General features: G+C 44.9%; 3 protein-coding genes across 3 annotated transcripts; 2 read left to right on the top strand and 1 right to left on the bottom strand.

Moving 5' to 3' along the window:
- Positions 1-378: 378 nt before the first annotated feature.
- On the bottom strand, positions 379-13,472 carry LOC131472176 (zinc finger protein 436-like). Its single transcript, XM_058649081.1, has 3 exons — positions 12,680-13,472; positions 10,505-11,320; positions 379-2,526 (listed from the first exon to the last, which is right to left on the bottom strand). The coding sequence occupies exons 1-3, from the start codon at positions 12,849-12,851 to the stop codon at positions 1,598-1,600; spliced, it is 1,917 nt and encodes a 638-aa protein (XP_058505064.1). The 5' UTR covers positions 12,852-13,472; the 3' UTR covers positions 379-1,597.
- On the top strand, positions 7,737-9,806 carry LOC131472187 (uncharacterized). The gene is made up of 2 exons (XM_058649094.1): positions 7,737-9,332; positions 9,396-9,806. The coding sequence occupies exon 1, from the start codon at positions 7,905-7,907 to the stop codon at positions 8,931-8,933; it is 1,029 nt and encodes a 342-aa protein (XP_058505077.1). The 5' UTR covers positions 7,737-7,904; the 3' UTR covers positions 8,934-9,332; positions 9,396-9,806.
- Positions 13,473-13,576: 104 nt separating the features above from the next.
- On the top strand, positions 13,577-15,818 carry LOC131472183 (gastrula zinc finger protein XlCGF52.1-like). Its single transcript, XM_058649090.1, has 2 exons — positions 13,577-13,924; positions 14,746-15,818. The coding sequence occupies exons 1-2, from the start codon at positions 13,753-13,755 to the stop codon at positions 15,609-15,611; spliced, it is 1,038 nt and encodes a 345-aa protein (XP_058505073.1). The 5' UTR covers positions 13,577-13,752; the 3' UTR covers positions 15,612-15,818.
- The last annotated feature ends 764 nt before the right edge of the window (positions 15,819-16,582 follow it).

Genomic DNA, 16,582 nt, shown 5'->3' with positions numbered 1-16,582 from the left:
GCGGCCCTGCAGTGCCAAACGCTACAGCGTTTAGGAAAACACAAAAGCAGGCAGGCAGTTAACACATTCAAGAAACACCACAACATTGATGAACATTGATTTGTCCTTTGCGTTTTACCGTTTTTGTAATGTTGTAGCCTTTTTGTAATGTGGTTTTTTTTGTGTTTTCTTGATGTTTTAGTTTTTTTAAAAAATGTTTTAGCATTTTTGTAATGTTGTGTGAAAATAAAAATGATGCACCATAAATATTAACTACAACAGAGTATGAGGGCCAAACTGAAGCGGAAAAAAAACAAATCTTTAGAGAATAAAGTGGTAATATTATGAGAATAGTCATCACATTATGATCAAATTTAAGATAAAAGAAAACCAGGGCAATGACTTTATACACACTTTATAAATTAACATTTATTCTACATAAATGGCACAACATGAGAAATTGAAACAACTTGAGCCATCACGAACAATCAGGGATGCAGCGATATCGCTTTAACTCGCACCGAGTACAAGTACGGTACGATGTCTTTCCCGAGTACTGAGTACTTTATAACTTAATAACCTTTTATCTGCCACACTTTGACTATGAACAAAATACAACAATAGATCATTCTAAAAGATAAATATAAGACAAGAGATCAGTATTTCAGCTTTTATTTCCAGTATTGTATGCCACATTTTGTTTGACACACCTGCTCAGCTCACTTGAAGATACGTAAAGTGCATCTTCTTCAGTATCGTTGCAGTTTTACGAGAACACAAGGGCAGCATCGGACCCGGCACTGTATCAGTGCATCCATACGAACAGTAATTCTAATTACACATGCAAAATCTCTTAATTCCGAGAAAAATTGTTACCATTTACAATTGTACCGTTTGCAGGGACGCGAAATCGAACGATCCTAGTGTGCGCAAACATGCATCAATTCAGTCTGAACGTATTTTGAACGAGTATTTTGACACGCGCAGGAAGTAGAAGCTTCCGCAGCAAACAAATCGAGCACAAAGTCATCGCTGACACTTTCTTCATCTTCCTCCAGCAACAGTTTTCTCTGCCTCTTTTTTGCCCTATAACTGGTACTTGAAGGAATTTGTGTTTCTCGTGAGACCTGAACCTGATTCTGAGGACGCCGGGTCAGCGACCCTGATTTTGCAAGGCTGGTTTTCCACTAACATGTGGCAGAACTATCACATAACTGTGAAAACTGTTGACTCCGAAGTTGTTGAATTGGGGTAAAGATCCTGCAGTTTGGTAAAAACTGAGGAAGCTGAGGCAGACAGGACTGAGACTCGCCCTCCTCACCACCTTCTACAGATTTGCTGTGGAGAGCATCCTCACCTCCTGCATCACTGTGTGGTACAGTAGCTGCATGGTACCGGAGAGAAAAAAAACTGTCACTGTTAATTCGGTGTCTTTTTCTGGGTTCCCGGAGAGAAAAAAATTATTATGGGTGTTTTTTTTTATTACTAATTACTATACAGTTTCCTTTTGTTATTCCTGTCTCCAAATGAGTTGACACGGGTGCTGCAGAGGTATGACTTCTCACCTGAGTGAGTTCTCATCTGGATCATCGAGTTATGTCTATACCCCAAGGAATCCTCAGAATTGTTGCAAATACAGGTTTTTATCTGCGTGAGTTCTCTTGTGCCGTACCAAAGTAGTCGATTGTCCAAAACACTTTCCACACATGTCACAGGAATATGGCCTCTCACTTGCGTGAGTTCTCTTGTGCCGTACCAAATTTGATCTCCGTGGGAAGCAATTTCCACATGTTTCACATGAGTACGGCTTCTCGCCCGTGTGGGTTCTCATGTGGACTTTCAAATTTGATCTCTCTCTAAAACGCTGTCCACACGTCTCACAGGAAAATGGCTTCTCGTTTGTGTGAACTCTCCTGTGCTTCATCAGGGTCGAACTTTGTCTAAAACACTGTCCACACATCTCACAGGTATAGGGCTTCTCGCCCGTGTGAGTTCTCGCATGACCCGACAAAACAGCTTTGGTTGTAAAGCATTTGCCACATATATTGCAATAATATGGTTGCTCTCTCTGATGTAAATCAAACTCACGCGTATGGACGGATTCATTTCCACCAGTTTCACATTCTAAAGACCTTTGACCTGTTTGAGTTTCAAACCGAATCTCTGATGTGTGACAGTTGTCCATGTTGTTCCCGTCACTTCTCTCTAACTCTGTAGTTCTATTAAACACAAAGTCAACATATTTGCTTCCGGTCTGACCTTGACTCTCGGCTACAGCAGAGCTGTGAGAGAAGAGCTGGTGGTCACTGTCTGGTTCTGGTTCCATGAGGTTACTTTCCACATGACCAAGAGTCAACATGATTATATCAGCCTCCTGCTTCACTTGAAGCTGTTCTCCCTCATGACTGGTGCAGGTTTCCTCCTGATCCTCTTTCATCTGTAGAGACTCTGGTTCCTCTTGGTCCAGACTGGAGTTTCTCTCCTGGTTCCAGAGCTGCTGCTCAGTGAGAACCTCCCCCTCTTTAAAGACATGCTGCTGTGGAAGCTCTGGAGACACAAAGAGGAACAAGGAATGTTTAAAACCGGAATTAAAAGTAAAATGAGAAAGAAATTAGCTTCTGATCTATTCTACAGCTTTATCCTCCATGTGAAGGTCTGAAGGAGACTGGAGCCTATCCTAGCTGACATTGGGCAAAAGGTGGGGATATAACACTTGACAGATCGCCAGTCCATCACAGGGCAAACACAAACAACCATTCACTCCCGCACTGACACCTGCAGTCAATTTAATGTAAAGTGTCTAATCATCCTCTGCATGTTTTTGGACAGAGAGCAGGGTTTCAAACCGACAGATTCCTTGCTATAAGGCAACAGCGCTAGCCACAACTTGGCCAAGTGGCCCATTTAAAACAATTAAAAGGTTGAATCCAGTCAACTTGTTACCCAAGTCCAGGTTGGGTTTGGACTAAAGTAGGGCTGAATGATTCTGAATATATATCAACTTGTGATCATTCCGAATTAAATTGCAATAAAAGGGGGAATTGTTTATTTTTACATAAGTATTTTTGTAGAACTTTCTAGCAGGCAAAGCTATTTGTCTTTCATTCTATTTGTCTGTTCATTGTTGTAATTGGCATCAAAGCACCGTTGCCTTTAAAGTGCCTTTAAGGTGCATCGTCAAAGCCATGTTTTGTTATATATTGCCTTCGTATGCGCCTTTGTAAATCTATCTATTAGTGATGGTGAGATGAAGCCTCATGAGGCATTGAACCACTTGAGCCAATTGGTTCGAGAAAGGGTTCATTTCTCGAAGCTTCATGTGCACACGAAACCACCTACTGGCCAAGTGTATAATCACAGGCAGCTGTATGTGAACCACATAATGTGTGATGAATTGAATTTTTGTGTCTGTTAGAAATGACTATGAATTACAAAAAATGTATGACCAAATCATTTCTGTACATATGTGTTTAATAAATTCTTTGAATGTATTCTGTGTGTGTAAGTCTTCCCAAAATGGTAATATCATAATATGGCAGGTTGTGCAATGTTTTTCTGAAAATGGCATGGGTGTAATCAGGCAGAGGACAGTGAAAGTGCTTGTGGAACTAGGAAAAGGGCACAGATTATGCTTGTGAAACTTGGACAATGATGAGCCTCGCTGGCTCCATCCTATATCACCTATCCTACTCTCCTCCCTCTCCTAAATCTCTATCTCTCCCTAAACTCTCCAAACTATATAAACGCTGTCCAAACTCTAGTATCCAAACTCTCCAAACGATCCAAACTCTCAACTGACCGCAACTCTCCTTCAAAAACCCACATTTTGAATGGAGCCTATATAGGGGTCTATATAGCTGTAAAACCTCGCGCTAAATCTGAACCACTTCACGAAGTAATCACGTGGTACAGCCGGGCAGCGAGGCTTCGGACGTCATCATTTTTGGCTCCTCCCCTAAATGAAGCAAGCCTCGATACGCGCATCGCGGAAACGCCCCCTCCCCTACTCGGCACACACTTCGAAGCCTCGAAACGGAACGTCACATCACTACTATCTATCATTAGAACCTGTACGACTTGTCGGTTTTACAACCTAACTGACTGTCTAACTGACCGTCTAACTGACTTCAAACTAACTTCAACTTAACTTAACTGTTGCTTAACTGTGTATGTGGAATAAACCTTCAGAAAGACAGTCGAGTTGTGCCCGCCGTACTTGTTCTGGTTACCCTTTCCAGAAGGGAGCATTGGGCTGGAAAGACCAGCCAGCAGAAATCTGGACAGTTGTAAAACCGTTGTCGGCGCCGTATCAGTGGAGTACGGACTGCCGAGCGGAGGACGACGATCGTGAGGTACCAGGACGCTGGTGAAGTGGATCAGTCGTGAATCACTCAACGGAAAAGCCGGAGCAAAGAGCTATCGGGGCCGTTGAAGGATTAAAGGAAGTGCCGCAGCCGAGGGAAAGGCTGTGAAGATTGCACAAGGAATACATGCAAAGCTCTTCTGGGCAGAGAGCCTCACAGACTGTGACATTGTAACGTCAACAGCTTGGGGCGTGGACATTCGTGTGCCATTCGTGGACGTGTCGTTTGCAAAGAACTGAACCCTTTGGACGAGTCATTGGCAACGAACCAGAGAGTCAACTCCAATCAATTCCAATTCCGAAGCGAGTCAGGAGTTCAAAGGAGTAAAAATGGCAGATGACAAGCCAGATCTGGAAAGCCTACAGCGGAGGCTATTGAATGCGCAGCGGGGCTTGACAACACGTTTTAATCGTCTCAAAGTTAAAGCTGGCCACCTCGATGAACTGTCGAAAGAGGTGACAGGATTGAAGAGTGATTATGTAGTCTTCGTCGATGCCAGCAATGAATATATTGAAGAACTGGGACAGATAGACCCAACGGACGATAACTGTGAACTGAGCAATGCCCTAGCAACAAGGGATGCCATTGTGCAAAGGTACTGTGAGACTATGGAAATGCTGTGGTTCAAGGATGCTGAGCCGGATACAAGCACCCTCGTGGCACGGTTCAATTCAGCTTTCGACCAGGCCGAGGAACTCGGCAGAAAAAGTGCACTACAGTGGTGTCAGCAACAGGCCAGAAGGCAGGGACTGGATCAAGAACTCCACGAACTAAGAGACACGGTGTATGTTTGGAAAGACTATCGGCCATACGGTAAAGAAAAGTGGAGACTCCTTTTAACATTGGAAATTAAAAAGAAGGTACTGATGGAGGAGTGGGCACGCCGCCGGGATAACAAGCGGGGAGGTGGGCTTACCCGACCAGTAACTTGTGCTAGTACCACCCCACCTGTTCACACCCACTCAGCTATCAGGCAGGGCACCATAGCTGGCACATGTCCCCCTCATCAACCTCCTCAACAGCCTCGACAACCTAATTATGGACCTACTGTCAGCTTTACTCAGCCTCCAACCCTCACCAGTCCCACCAACACCGGCATTGGACAAAGGAGAACTGTGCCCACCAGCAACTTTGGTACAGTCACAGGGGGAGAAGACAGCTCTCAGTGGGCCCAACCCATAGCAAAGATCACACCGATAAGCTTGCCTAAGATTTCCGGGAGCAGGAAGGCTGATTGGGAGAGTATCCAGGCGCAAGCGGGTCCCACAGAGTCCTTTGAAGAAGAGCAGAATAAACTGAAGGGTCAAGTGACAGAGTTACAGAAAGTAACGGAAGTCAATGTCAAGAAGGTAGAGGAGGAGAGTAAACTGAGGGCCGAGATGTCTGAGCTCAGCAGGGAGCCGAGCTCTGAAAAGACCCAAACCGATGAGCTGCAGGAGACCTTGGTGCAAAATCAGGAGGAGCTTCAGTCTGACTTCTACCAGAAAGAGTCAGAAGAGTCTACTCTGCATCAAGACCTCAAGGCACCAGAAGAAAGACTGAGCTTAGCACAGGAGGACTTGGCTACCAACACCAGCCAACTCCTGCTAACCACACCACTGCTAACTCCAACCCAGACAGGTTTGGAGGCTCAGACAAAGGAACTGAAGAGAAGCCACAGCTCATTGGAGTTGGAGCTCACTAAACAAGAGCAGTTGAAGCACCTGAAGCACCTGGTGATACTGTCTTTAGAGAGCAGACTTTCTGAGAAAATGCTAACCCAGTGGCTTGCACATGTGAGCAGCCCCAAAAACTATGCCTTCCCGGGTAACCGTTTTGAGAAGCTCTTATTGTTCCTGGTGCCTTTCCTGAAAGACCAGAAGTCATTACTCACAGGAGTAGAGCTTTTGAAGTTCAGCGAGCCAATCCCCATTTACACTTCTGAGAGACCCAGCTACCATGAGAAGCCGGTCGACTGGAGGAGGATCCTAGAGGGAGTGGAGAAGATCCTGAAAGCAAGGGGCTTCTACCTCAAGCCCTGGGTCCGGTCTGGTCAAAGTGGGAGGAAGGACGAGGCAAAGCCTGACCAAATGACTCTCCTTAATGAAGAAGAAGGGGCTGTAAAAGCACCAAACCCATTAACACGTCACGTCCTACTGAGCCAGATCCCTGGATTGTACGACCCAATCGATCTAACAACACCTGTGAAGCAAAAAGGTGTGATTCCTGTGAGGAAGGCCTCCCAGGAGGCTGTCAAGTTCACTAAGGACACTTGGGACGAGTCCCTCTCTGACGAACTCCGAGGGAAAGCAATCAAGCTGTTCAAGGAGTACACTCGCTTAGGGAGCATCAAGTTCCACAGAAGCCTCACACCCTCCGGCTGGAGGGGCGAGCCCTGGGGAATCACATTCTCTGACGGAAGCTGTGAATCTTACGGCGCCATACTGTACCTGCAATGGGAAACTTCAGATGGTGTAGTTACCCGGTTGGTGGACTCAAAGGCCAAGTTAACCCCCTTGAGCCAGAAAGGTGACGCAGTCAAAGCCGAAATCTGTGGGGCTGTCTTCGCCGCACGCCTGAAGGAATACATGCTGAAGCATGGAAGATTGGCTGTAGAAAAGTGGTACCACTTCATAGACAGTCAGACTGTGCTGGGAGCCATCCAGCGAGACAGTTACGGATTTCAAACATTCTTTGCAAATAGGGTCGGGGAGATCCAGAAGGCTGGGCCCGTAACTGATTGGTGGTGGATCCCAGGTGAAGTCAACGTCGCTGATCTCGTCACGAGAGGGTGTTCACCCAAGCGACTAGACGACAACTCCGCGTGGCAGAAGGGTCCCGAGTTCCTGTCTAGTCCAGTTAAAGATTGGCCTATGAAATCTGCAGCAAAAGTGGCGGCTGATGCTACAGAGACAGTGAGTAAACTCCAGAAGAAAGACTTTACAGCAGCTCTCACCAGAACCCAAGCGCAGAAGTTGTTAAATTCTGGTAGTGAAGGCCGGAATTTCACAGATGGAGATAGCAGGTCTCTAGCAGGGCTCCGGTCGGCAGGATATGAGACAAAATCGATCCCTGTTGAGACCAAGAAAGATGAGACACTGTGGGGAGCAGCACTCATAGTCCAAGTGGGTCTGAAAAGGTACAACCCTTTAGCTAAGCTCTGTGGGGGGGGTCAGTTATGCCCGAAAGGCTGTGAAGAAGTGGGTTGCTCGTATAGGGAGAGCCCCTATTCCAGCAAAGTGGGAGGTAGTACTGACAGTGACCGAACTTGAAACTGCATTCCAAGATCCCCCTACGTCATCCCGCTACGTCATCAGAGACACTGTGAGGCGGGGAATAAAGAACAGACTTGTCGTCAACAAGGACGAAGCTTCGGGGCTCCTGCGGTGCTACGGCAGAGTCCAAGCCATCAGCACCCTCCTCACACGGGAAGCCCACGGAGCCAACCATGAACGCATCGCTGGCACACTCCTCAGAGTGTGGTCCAAAGCATGGGTAGTACGGGGGCCAAGAATCGCAAGAAGCAACATTGACTCCTGCGTGCACTGTCGAAAGACCAAGGCAAGGTTATGCAGGTAACAGATGAGCGAGCTCCCTAGTGAACGATCTGAACCAGCCGCACCGTTTGAGCTAACAGCACTGGATCTCTTTGGCCCCTACGTTGTCAGAGACACTGTAAAGAGAAGAACAAAGATGAAAGTCTGGGGAGTAGTATTCAGTTGTATGGCTTCCAGGGCACTGCATGCTGACATCGTGGAAGACCTGTCAACCGATGGCTTCCTAAAGGCGTACCAGCGCTTCACAGCTCTCAGGGGCCACCCAAGGAAACTTTGGTCGGATCAAGGGACCAACTTCGTGGGCGCCAAACCAGCTTTAAAGGAGCTCTACGAATTCCTGTACAACATCGACAAGGATCAAGTCCAGAAGAAAGCAACCGCCGCTGGGACCGACTGGTCGTGGGTGTTTCACCCAGCAGACTCTCCCCATCGAAACGGAGCAGCTGAAGCAGCAGTCCATATGCTCAAGAGAGCGTTGAGCAACATCGGGGTGGAAAGTCACCTGACAGCACTGGAGTTCCAGACTCTCCTCTACCTGGCAGCTAATCTGTCAAACGAAAGACCAATCGGCGCCAGAGTCCAGGTACAAGACGAGACTGTAGGAGTCATCACTCCCAACTCACTTCTGCTTGGCCGTGCTGGGCCTAGTGGGGACTCTCAAGGGTTTGAATACCTGACTTACCCCGTGGCACGCCTGAGAGCGGTCCAGATCGAGGTCAACAAGTTCTGGAAGCGGTGGAGCCAGCTGGCGGGCCCGGGCCTCTTCGTTCGACAGAAGTGGCACGCACCCGCAAGGAACGTCACAGTGGGAGACTTAGTGTGGTTGGCTGACCAGAATGCACTGAGAGGCCAGTTTAGGCTCGGTCGAGTTGTGGAGGCCCATCCTGATGCAAAAGGCATAGTACGAGATGTGAAGGTGAGGACGTGCCAAAGTTGTCCGGTTTCCAGTGGACAAGGTGGGAAAGGCAAAGAGAAGGAGAACCATCCCTCCACCATCCTTCACAGAGATGTCAGAAGGCTGGTGGTTCTGTTGCCAGTGGAGGAACAGAAATAGATTCCCCACCACATGATGGTGTGTTTCGGAAAAAGGGATCAAGACCCCCCCTCCACCATCCTCCACGAGAGGTGGTGGTGTGTTTCGGAAAGAAAAAGGATTAAGACCCCCCCTCCACCATCCTCCACGAGAGGTGGTGGTGTGTTTCGGAAAGAAGAAGGATCAAGACCCCCCCTCCACCATCCTCCACGAGAGGCTGGTGGTGTGTTTCGGTAAAGGGCGCCACTGTGTCGTCAAGGACAATGTGAAACCTTTATTTGTCATTTATATCTGTTATTCATATCGCGTGTAATACGTTCGTACCCAGCGATGCAGCTTTATGTACCCATTTGAAAGGTAAAAATTGTGTGTGTAATACGTTCATACCCCGCGATGTAGCTTTAAGTACCCATTTGAAAGGTAAAAATTGTGTGTGTAATACGTTCATACCCCGCGATGTAGCTTTAAGTACCCATTTGAAAGGTAAAATTGTGTGTAACGAGTTCGTACCCAGCGATGTAGCCATTTCGAAAGGCAAAGTTTGTGGTTGTTGTGGCCTACTTGGATTTAGGAATCAGTAGGCCAAGTGGGAGGTGTAGAACTTTCTAGCAGGCAAAGCTATTTGTCTTTCATTCTATTTGTTCATTGTTGTAACTGGCATCAAAGCACCGTTGCCTTTAAAGTGCCTTTAAGGTGCATCGTCAAAGCCATGTTTTGTTATATATTGCCTTCATATGCGCCTTTGTAAATCTATCTATCATTAGAACCTGTACGACTTGTCGGTTTTACAACCTAACTGACTGTCTAACTGACCGTCTAACTGACTTCAAACTAACTTCAACTTAACTTAACTGTTGCTTAACTGTGTATGTGGAATAAACCTTCAGAAAGACAGTCGAGTTGTGCCCGCCGTACTTGTTCTGGTTACCCTTGGGAGCATTGGGCTGGAAAGACCAGCCAGCAGAAATCTGGACAATTTTCATTTTCATTTTCATTTGAATAACATATTTAAAATGTTTACCGTGTGATGTTTGTGCAGATATTTCACAAATATTGGCTTTAAGACAACTGTGATTTGAAAATTGCAGTGGGCTGTATTGCAAATTTTCCAATTAATTGTCCAGAACATGCTGTTTGTACCCCTGCCATCAAGCAGACGGCAACACGGCATCCGGTCAAAAACTTCTCGGATGCAGAGACTGTTGAATTAAAATGTCATGATTAGAGGAAACATGCACTTTACAGCCACGGCACTTGGTTGAGCCATGGTTGCCGCCATTACTGTTCATTCAGTGTCTTTTTCTGAGTATTTTTATAGTTCTTATGGGTCTTGTTTGTTAGTTTTTTTTATTACTATACAGTTTCCTTTTGTTATTCCTGTCTCCAAATGAGTTCACACGGGTGCTGCAGAGGTATGACTTCTCACCTGAGTGAGTTCTCATCTGGACCATCGAGGTATGTTTATACCCCAAGGAATCCTCAAAATTGTTGCAAATACAGGCTTTTATCTGCGTGAGTTCTCTTGTGCCGTACCAAAGTAGTCAGTTGTCCAAAACACTTTCCACACATGTCACAGGAATGTGGCTTCTCACCTGTGTGAGTTCTTCTGTGGACGTTCAAATTTGATCTTCGTAGAAAGCGCTTTCCACACGTTTCACACGAGTACGGCTTCTCGCCCGTGTGGGTTCTCATGTGGACTTTCAAATTCGATCTCTCTCTAAAACGCTGTCCACACGTCTCACAGGAAAATGGCTTCTCGTTTGTGTGAACTCTCCTGTGCTTCATCAGGGTCGAACTTTGTCTAAAACACTGTCCGCACGTCTCACAGGTGTAGGGCTTCTCGCCCGTGTGAGTTCTCACGTGACAAGACAAACCAGATTTGGTTGTTAAGCATTTGCCACATATATTGCAATAATATGGTTGCTCTCTCTGATGTAAATCAAACTCATGCGTATGGACGTATTCATTTCCACCAGTTTCACATTCTAAAGAGCTTTGACCTGTTTGAGTTTCAAACCGAATCTCTGATGTGTGACAGTTGTCCATGTTGTTCCCGTCACTTCTCTCTAACTCTGCATTTCTATTAAACACAAAGTCAACATATTTGCTTCCTGTCTGATCTTGACTCTCGGCTACAGCAGAGCTGTGAGAGAGGAGCTGGCGGTCACTGTCTGGTTCTGGTTCCATGAGGTTACTTTCCACATGACCAAGAGTCAACATGATTATATCAGCCTCCTGCTTCACTTGAAGCTGTTCTCCCTCATGACTGGTGCAGGTTTCCTCCTGATCCTCTTTCATCTGTAGAGACTCTGGTTCCTCTTGGTCCAGACTGGACTTCCTCTCTTGGTTCCAGAGCTGCTGCTCAGTGAGAACCTCCCCCTCTTTAAAGACATGCTGCTGTGGAAGCTCTGGAGACACAAAGAGGAACAGGGAATGTTTAAAACAGGAATTAAAGTAAAAAGATAAGGATGTTAGCTTCTTATCTATTCTACAGCTTTATGCTCCATATGAAGGTCTGAAGGAGACTGGAGCCAATCCTAGCTGACATTGGGCAAAAGGTGGGGATAAAACCCTGGACAGATCGCCAGTCCATCACAGGGCAACACACAACCATTCACTCCCGCATTGACACCTGCAGTCAATTTAATTTAAAATCCTCTGCATGTTTTTGGACAGAGAGCAGGGTTTCAAACCGACAACAGTGCTACCCACTACGGAAGCATATTGCTGTCACAGTAGGAACATTTTTTTTGGATCAGTATCACGTTATAAGGATTAGGTAACGTGATAATATATTGTATAAACGTGATCAGTTTAATAAAACCAGAGCTTTCGCTTTCTGCAGCAGTACATCACAGGACTGGATGATGCAGAACAGGGCAGATGTTATATGCGTTCACAAAGTTGAGGGGCTGTTCACACTTTGGGTCACAACATATCCAGCTTGTGTTTCATTGCTGGGGTCTGTCATGTCCCGTTGTTGTTGTTGTTGTTGTTGTTGAGCTTCAATAAAAGTTTACGTATGTACCACAGCCCGTCTCCATGATATACGATACTATAAAAGTATAGCTCACACAAAAGCTACAACAATCGTCTTCCATATCGACAATCGAAAAAAGCCTGCAGTGATTTTAACAATTAACTATTAATTATCACAATTAAGAGGGTGAATCCAGTCAACTTGTTACCCAAGTCCAGGTGGGATTAGACTAAAGTAGGGCTGAACGATTCTGAATAGATATCAAATTGTGATTATAATTCCGATATAAGAGGGAATGATAACTTTTACATTTGAATAACATACTGTATTTTAAATGATTGTGAGTGTGATGTTTGTGCAGATGTGTGAGAAACATGTTTCTGTTAGGTTTCTCTGTGTTTTTATGAGTAAATCATCTGAAAAATATATAATAAATAAATGAATCAAATTGAATCAGACTCTATAATATAATGTAAATAAACAAACACAACAGCATTATAATGATTTTAAGTATATTGGTCGTTTAAAAAATGGGTGAAACCGCCCTTAAAATAAATATTTAGTCACTGTGGGTAAAAACACTTTACAATTAGCTTCTATCGTTCTTCTTTGTTCTTCATTCTACTGTTCTGAATGTTAATGACTACAATTTAGTCAAAACCTGGTGGATAAAACAATAAGACAGAATGTATTGTAATGTGGATGGAGGAAAAACACAGTGAAATAAGTCCAATATGAGTCACATTCACTTGTTAACATTTATAAAGATCATTGTGGTTTTACAAACCTATTCGCTGTAACTTTACTCGAGGTTTGCAAACGATCTCCAACAGTTTGCGCTGACGATTCACCTCTTCCTCGTAGTCGACGATTGTTTGTTCGAAGGCTGAGAATATTTCCTCGGCAGCAGCAGCTAGTCGCTCGGTGATTAAATGTCTCAAATGCTGACGCGAAGACATCGCTGCGTCGATAAAAGCTGGAATATTTACCCTGCGACACACGACCAAACCACCGCCTTCCCGCTGTGGATGTCGAGCCGTCGAGTACGGACTGGAGCTAACGCTGCTAGCTTTTGTGTTTGTTTACCTCCGCTGGTGCTACAACTGTGACGTTCCGGTGGTGCAAGTACCCCTCACGGGAGCGCGCGTGTCCCGTATTCAGTGAAAGTGGAGCCACTTATTTCTTTTTCAAGAATCTTATTTCATATAAGTGTATGAAAAACACCGACATACGGACGCTTTCATGTATTGTTTAGTGCCAACGATGTTGGTGTGCACCCTCCTCAGTGTCTCGGGTGGAAACAACTCTGTAACCAGTGTATTCTGCGATCGCTAACTCTACATAAACAATTACGACGCACTCTTTCACTAGTTACCGTCCGTTTCATGTACTAAAATAAATTAATTATTGCTGTATGAGTGATATTTACGTCTTCTAGAAAGTGAGTCAATACGTCCTCTGCCGGTGTAGTGCCGATAAGAGACTGCTTGTCGAAAAACGACTGCCCCCGACGGGAACGCGCATCTATCAGCTGGCAGGCGCAGCACCGAGATAAATGTTTTTTTTTTTACTGTGCAGAAATGTACTGTAGCCCAAGTGAAGAGGCTGGCTGGCTGTCTGGCTGGCTGGCTGTCTGTCTGTCTGTCTATCTAGTTCACTTCTTCTGAACTGATGGGCGTTCCCGTCGGGGGCAGTCGTTTTTCGGCAAGCAGTCACTTTTCGGCACTACACCGGGACGTGACAACTGTAACACCCAGCGGAAGTAAGCAAAACAAAGCTAGTGGCGTTAGCTCCCGGAAAACGGTGGGTGGTTTGTTCGTTTGTCGCAGGATAAATATTCCAGTTGTTAAAGAAGCAGCGATGTCTTCGCGTCAGTATTTGAGACATTTAATCACCGAGCGACTAACTGCTGCCGCTGAAGAAATATTCTCAATCTTTGAACAAAACATTGTCGAGTACGAGGAGGAGGTGAATCGTCAGCGCAAACTGTTGGAGATCTTTTGCAACCCTCGAGTGGAGTTACGGCGGATAGGTCTGTTTTTATAAATACTAACAAGTGAATGTAACTCACGTTGGCCTTTCACTGTTTGTCTCCGTCCACATAACACTAGATGTAGTGTTGTACTCTCTTTACTACGAGATATTAATTGTATTAGAGAAGCTTTTGACTTGAGATGAGAAACTATCGATTATAATAGGACAATTATTAACTCTAGGTCAGTGGTCAGCTACTAGTGATGATTCCAAAAAAAGTCTGATTTTTATTGAATTATTTAGTGATCAACACACAAAAAATATGATTTGCTCGAACTGACAATTAACTGACACGTGTTTGTGTAGAGGAAAACAAAACACTAATTGATATTCAAATAACAACATATGACCACATGTTAGGCTCAAAGAAGAAGTAGTTATTCTTGGACTGGTGCACATTTATTATATTTTTATTAACAGTGTGTGTTTGTTTTGAGCATTTCTATTATTTGACATATTATTCTCCACATCTCACACACATTTGGCAAGATTCACCAGCGCGTCACACGTTTATCTTGGGAAAAAGGGGCTTGGCTTGTAACCGGAAGGTCGCCGGTTCAAGTCCCCACCAGGTCGAAAGGGCTGGGGTACCCCTGAGCAAGGTACCCAATCCCCACTGCTCCTGATGCTAGGATGGGTTAAAATGCAGAGAATAATTTCCCTAAGGGGATTAATAAAAAAAAATTATCATGATGGTCATAAGAGGGTTAAACGTGTTTTAAATCAGATTTTAAAATCCTCTTGTGTGGGACAAGGTTAACTAACAACTACCCAAACTGAAGCTAACTTTATTCTCATTTTACTCTTGTGTGTGTGTAGAGCTTCCACAGCAGCATGTCTGGAAAGAGGAGGCGGTTCTCACGGAGCAGCAGCTCTGGAACCAGGAGAGGAACTCCAGTCTGGACCAAGAGGAACCACAATCATTACAGGTTAAAGAGGAGCAGGAGGAAACCTGCACCAGTCACGAGGGAGATCAGCTTGAAGTGAAGCAGGAGGCTGATATAATAATGTTGACTCTGGGTCATGAGGAAAGTGACCACATGGAACCAGAACCAGACAGTGACCAGCAGCTCCTCTCCCACAGCTCTCCTGTAGCCGAGAGTCCAGGTCCCACAGGAAGTGACCACGTTGACTCTGTGTCTAATAGAAATGCAGAGACTGAAACTCACACAGGTAAACCTTTTTCTTATAACTGTGGGTTTTGTGGGAGAGGTTTTCCTTATAGGTCTCAGTTCGTCGCACACACGCGAGTCCACACAGGAGATAAACCGTTTTCCTGCAGAGCGTGTGAAAAGAGTTTCAAAACCAAACAGGAATTGCGGTCCCATTTGAGAAATCACACAGGTGAGAAACCCTACATGTGCACTATTTGCGGGAGTAGCTATATGCGCAAAGATGACTTAATACTCCACATGAGAACCCACACGGGGGAGAACCCATTTTATTGTGCAGCGTGTGGGAAGTGTTTTCCAGGAACTGTTGATTTGAAATCCCACAAAAAAACTCACACAGGTGAAATGCCTCTCATTTGCAACGTTTGTAAGAATAGTTTCAATAGTAAGCAATCATTGGATATCCACACGAGAACGCACACGGGCGAGAGGCCGTATTCCTGTGAGACATGCGGAGAGCGCTTTGTTCATGGACTGGCTTTGAAGAAGCACAAAACAACTCACACCGGTTAGAAGACTCAGTTTGTCAGTTCCATAACTGCAGCTGCAGAGAATCACGACAAACGGAAGAAACCACCGAGTCAAAACTTCTGCTATTTTACTGATGATTGTCCTGAAATTGTATATTTGTAATTGTCTGTACAGTCCTGGAAATAAAACTTTTATGTATATATTTCTTACAAAAAGTCTCTTATTCTTATTTATGGAGCGTGTGGCCTTTCTTTTTAGGTTTTTATTCCTGATTACACAGATGAGACATATTATGTATATGTATGTGTGTGTATATATATATATATATATATATATATATATATATATATATATATATATATATACACTCAATAATATATATACATATATGTATATGTATATATATATATATACACTGTTTCATTAACTGACGTTTAGTCTGATTGGCACGATAAGCATGTTGTTTTATGGGGCGCGTATCTTTTACCTCTATATCATGTTTCAAGACAGCTGTGCGGGTTGGAACATCACTAAATAGGCAATAATACTGGCCAATTAGCACCTCCAGATCACGTTGCTGTGCAGTGGTTAAATGCTGCAAGCAGGATGACAGGTTAGCAAGCATCTCTGAATTTGGGAGGCGGACTGGCACCAGTCCGCAATCACAAACCTACAAACTACTGGGAAGAATCCAGTAACTAGGGAGGACTGAATATGGACACGGTGCACTGGCCTTGGCATGTGTCCCATTTCAACTCCTCTAATAACTGAACTGTAATGACAAGCAGAGTTATCGGAGAACGGCAGAGCTGATGCTAGAATAACAGATTGAGAGCATGCAGTGTCTCTCAAAGCATGTATGGGTTTTTTATCGGCTGACTCACCAGTCAGTGACACAGTCTCCCGTTCACGTGCTTCCAGTTGCAGCCGAGTCAGGCGGACTTTAGGCCGTGCCTCAGTATTGCCAGCACTGCTGTGGGGAAGGATCATACCTGGGCAGGGTAAACGGGGTC

This window comes from Solea solea, chromosome 14, assembly GCF_958295425.1.
Source record: "Solea solea chromosome 14, fSolSol10.1, whole genome shotgun sequence".
Classification (NCBI taxonomy): Eukaryota; Metazoa; Chordata; class Actinopteri; order Pleuronectiformes; family Soleidae; genus Solea; species Solea solea.
This window is presented reverse-complemented; position numbering and strand designations above follow the sequence as displayed.